At 37.2% G+C, this 5,148-nt stretch overlaps 1 protein-coding gene across 1 annotated transcript; it reads left to right on the top strand.

Moving 5' to 3' along the window:
- Positions 1–1,111: 1,111 nt before the first annotated feature.
- On the top strand, positions 1,112–2,358 carry LOC149144531 (protein S-acyltransferase 18-like). Its single transcript, XM_089452185.1, has one exon. It carries the CDS (start codon positions 1,114–1,116, stop codon positions 2,356–2,358), a length of 1,245 nt encoding a protein of 414 aa, XP_089308311.1. The 5' UTR covers positions 1,112–1,113.
- The last annotated feature ends 2,790 nt before the right edge of the window (positions 2,359–5,148 follow it).

Raw genomic sequence — 5,148 nt, 5'->3', positions numbered from 1 at the left:
CAATATGAGGTGTAGAGCACAATAATTCAATTCCAAAACCAGGCCATCTATCTGACTTATAAAATGAAGATAAAACTTGACCTTTTATTGCTAATACTAAATATCCAAGTAAAACAAGGAATTGCAGCTCTACTACTCATCGAACCAAGTAAACACCTAAGTCCTTCCAAATAGCGGATATTATATTCTGAAACTGCTACTGGTATACTTGGGCAGCCAGTCCAAGCAGAAGGAGAGCCAGCAGATGCAATATCTCAGAAATAGTCTGCAAAGATACTGCTCTCTTTTTACTGCTGGCAGAAAGAGTGTTAGCATTAGGAGCTGAAGCAGATCTTGCATGCCCACAACCACAAATCACATTATATAACAGATTCAGATCCAAGTGTCTTTGCACCTAACTCCCACATCTGATTCATTCAAGCCCCTAACAACAAAATCGGAAATAAAAAATACCTATGTTTATGCTAAGAGAACAAACAAAAACTTTATTAGTAAAGAGGAGAAGAAAAAAACTAAACCTGAAGAGGTGCTGTTTTCACCAACTGTCAAAACAACAAAGAAGGAAACCATAAGGTTTCACAAAAAGTAAAAAAATGGTAATTTTTCAAGAGAAAATGGGGTTTGATGCAGAACCGTACGTTTAGAGCAACCGCTGGCAGAAGCATTGAGGCCGACCTCCTAGCCCGGATGTATGCATCTAGCTTCTCCCAAATCTCTATTGCTGCAACTTTATCTTGATGCCGCTTATGTTTGCTAATCTGCAGGTAAATTACACGAGCTAAACAATAAGCTGACAAAATTAATGGCAAAAGAAATGAGCGTACATGATACAATAAACTCTAATAGACTGAAAAAAAGCAGAAGAGCTCAATAGAGGACTTTCTGTCTGTAGCAATGCACGCATTCAATCCACAGCAGATTTCCTCTGAAGATATTCAGGCTAAAAGGCCTCCTGTTAATACAGAGGGCGCCATTCTCAGGTGTTTGTTTTAAGTTTTAACCGATCTACTATTTTTTTCTTTCAACAACTGAAGAATCCATTAACGTTTATGTTCTCTAAGATCTTCTTTGGAGATCCATATCTAGGGTTTCCCAGGGATAGAAATACAAGCTATGAGGCGCCATGGCTGGCAGCGGCCTCTGCACCTATTACAGATGGTGGGAATTGCAATATATTTGGTAATGGTGTTGGCGTTCTATTTGTTTTTGGGTTTATTCCTTGGCAACAATGTCTTGCAGACCACCGCAATTACTTTATTCTCGTGTGTGGCATTTTCTGTGATGGTTTTGTTTCTAAGATGTTCCAGCATAGACCCAATAGACAAAAGCTCGTTGAAGAATTCTGGAACAAAATTTTCAAGGAATTCTTCTGGGGAGAAGAAAGTTCAGGCGCTTATAGCTCAGTTAATTGTAAGGTATGTGAAGAAGATTGAGAAGAAGATTCTCCATTCATGTATAAGGAGGAGATATACGGATCCATGGAAAACCCCAGCAGAACTGGAATCCTGTCTGCCTCCTATCGTTGTTAATAATGAGGGGATTTCACCCGGGATTCCGGAGGATGATGTCATATTCTGTTCTCTCTGCGACAAAAAGGTGAAAAAATTTAGAAAACACTGTAGAAGTTGTGATAAGTGTGTGGATGGATTTGATCACCATTGCCGGTGGCTCAACAACTGTGTTGGAAGGAGGAATTACACTACTTTCATGCTTCTTATGGCTTCAATCCTCATTATGCTTGTACTGGAGGGAGGTGCAGGACTTGTTGTATTTATTCGCTGCTTTGCAAATAGAAGAGACATCATTCATGAACTTGAGTTTAGGTTTGGAAATGGATTCCCGAGAGGGGCTTTAGCAGTTATTGTGGCTTTCCTTACTGTAGTTTCAGTATATGCTTGTGCAGCCCTTGGGCAACTTTTTTTCTTCCACATAGTCCTAATAAAGAAGGGAATCAGAACATATGACTACATTCTAGCCATGAGAGAAGAATGCAACACGGAAGATTTCTTGGATGAATCTGATCTGAGCGAACCCTCATCTCCAACTAGCTCAGAAGAAAGTTTTGGCAGCGCATCACCAAAGTCTAATTTTCTCACGAGATTCAAATGCCTCTACAAGGAAGATTCCATAGAGTCAAGCCGCTTATCTCTCGGGCATGATTTGGAATCTAATTTGCCTAAATCCCCAAAACAACTTAAGACGAGTATCAGTGCTTGGAGACTGATAAAGTTGACCACAGAGGAAGCATTGAAAGCTGCAGAGAGGGCTAGAGGAAGATCATCTGCGTTCAAGCAATTCAAGAGCTCATCAATAGTGGACAGTGGGGGGTTTACAGACAGTACTGATACTGATAATTAGTAGAACAATTTACCCGGACCATTGGCAACCCTGTTACAGGAGTTGAATGGATGTCTTCCTATAATTTTCCTTGCATATTCCGATACAGAGTGAGCCAGAGATGACGAAACATTGTGGAATGTTGAAAGACCCAGTAACAAGCGTCACGGCTGGCATGGTTCAATTCAAATCAACGGTTTGGTCACGGCTGGCATGGTTCAATTCAAATCAACGGTTAATGATTCCCTAATCGTCTAACAACAAAATCAAATGGAACACATTTGGACACGAAAGCAGTTTGGTCAGTTCGTTCCATAAGGAAACGCGTTACGGGGTAAAAATATATAGTTTTAATTATCGTTTAAAAAAATTAATTTGAACAATACTAACAGAGTAAGTGATTGATATCATGCATAATAATATAGTTTATTATAAATAGTAATATATAGTTTTAATTATCATTTAAAAAAATAATTTGAACAATATTACCAGAGTGAATGATGCTGGTGAATGATTGATATCATGCATAATAATATAATATATTATATATTATATCAATCATAATAATATAATTTATTATAAATAGTAATATATAGTTTTAATTACCATTTAAACAAATAATTTTAACAATACTACTAGAGCGAGTGATTGATATCATGCATAATAATATAATTTATCATAATGAATTGGTTTAATTGGTTGCTGCTCTAACTTCCTAATACACTCTCTCTTCTGAACTGGAGTGTATTTGCATGTCAAAATAACTGGAATATTTTCTATGGGCAAATACAATTTCTAATTTCTTTGAAAGTATTAGTTAAGAAACCAAAAACAAGACCATTAACTTCTTTATGAGAAAGCATTTACTTGTTTATAAAAAAAATATGTCAGACATGCACAATAAAAAAAAATAAAAAATTTAAGTCAGACATACAAAATATGATAGATAACATGTTGATTATTGCAGTTATGTGCAGAACTTTTCTATTTTATGATACATAGTCTATTAAATAGTTGCTACTTAGTATTTACGTGATCCAATTTTATTTATTTCTCATAGATACAACTCACTAATACCTTCCACAATAAGTATGCATGTATAAGAAAGAGCCGTTGGCTCAGTAGATTAAGTCGTTGGTTATGCGGATAACGGTAGGCCATCGATCAAATCAATCAAGGCAGTGTGGCTATTCTAGAGCACGCCTGTTGATCAAGATGATGAACCAGTCCTAGTTCCGGGCGCAGCCCCATAATATTAGTGAAAGATCCAGCATCCTATGAAACCATTGATCACATTCTCAACTACAGCCCATCATTGAGAAGGTAAGGCATCGCTATGCAAAAGTACTGTTGCTGTATAAACTAATTAACAGTGATATAATTGTTTCTGAACTTGTTTATTGTTCTTTTAATTGTTCCTGAACTTGTTTATTGTTCTTTTAAACTTGAAAGCTTTTCCAACCCAGCCGAGACCTGTAATCTTAGAGGTAGCCACTTCGGTGTCAGCAAATATGATATGATTCCTGCATGTGTGCATACAACTCACAATCAAATAGTCAGTCTACCCAATTTCTTGCTTGCATCAAATATCAGAAAAAATTTCTGCAACACCCTAACAACATTTCACATTAAATATCGCAATAGCAGCATCATGAATTTGTCGATTTGTATTTTAGACTGATTACAACAGTCATAACATATCTCTTTGTATATGTGAAGAAGTTTCAAAGCATAAGATTTTCTTTGTATGTGAGCAGTTTCAAAGCATTAAATTTATAGTGTATTCAGCTAGGTTGCAGCATTTATAATTTGTATTTATAATTTGAATAATTTTAAGTCAACTATACTGATTTATAAATAGGAACAGCTGGCCGCTTCTTGTTAAATTGGGTTTAATCAGGCGTTTGATTTAGGAATTGGTGATGAAGGTTGCCTATTTGATTGTGAAACGACATGCACCGAAACTACATGCACCTGGCGCTGACACCAAGTGGCTATCTCTAGGATTAGAGGTCTCGGCTGCCTTTGGAAACTTGGAAATACGTTCAATTTTAAAAGAAGAAAAATCAAGCTGTCGCTCTTGTTCCATCCTTAACTCACTTCAACCTTCCAGACAGCATCAAGCAACCCTCAAAGGTTAGACAATGGCAAGAAAAAGTCATAAAGGTGATCAAGCAAATTCTTCTGCAGTTCAGTGCAACAAAAAACAGCTCACAGGTGTTGTTGCTCAAAGAAATGGAAAATGGGGAGTACAGATATATACAAATCATAAGAGAATATGGCTTGGCACCTTTAAATCAGAAAAAGAAGCTGCCTTGGCTTATGACAGAGCTTCCATCAAGTTAAAAGGCAAAGATAGCCCTCGAAACCTTCCCAATGAACCAGTCTTTGAAACAGAGTCATATTTTCAGAATCAGTTCACTGTCAAAGAAATTGTTGAAATGATCAAAGATCATTCCTATGATGAAAAACTACAACAGATAAAACACCTTCCAAATTTACCTACATCAACAGAACAAGGTGAACCTCTTCAGCAGCCTTTGGAGAATTTACCAGGGTCCTCTATGATGCATAAACCACCTACATCAACAGAACAAGGTGAACCTCTTCAACAACCTTTGGAGAATTTACCAGGGTCCTCTATGATGCATAAACCACCTACATCAACAGAACAAGGTGAACCTCTTCAGCAGCCTTTGGAGAATTTACCAGGGTCCTCTATGATGCATACACCTCCTACATCAACAGAACAAGGTGAACCTCTTCAGCAGCCTTTGGAGAATTTACCAAGGTCCTCTATGATGCATACAC

This window comes from Pinus tabuliformis, chromosome X (assembly GCF_031772625.1).
Source record: "Pinus tabuliformis cultivar Carrire ecotype Pingquan chromosome X, CPIR1, whole genome shotgun sequence".
Taxonomy (NCBI): domain Eukaryota; kingdom Viridiplantae; phylum Streptophyta; class Pinopsida; order Pinales; family Pinaceae; genus Pinus; species Pinus tabuliformis.
Note: the sequence above shows the minus strand (reverse complement) of the source record. Positions and strands in the feature narration are given on the sequence as shown.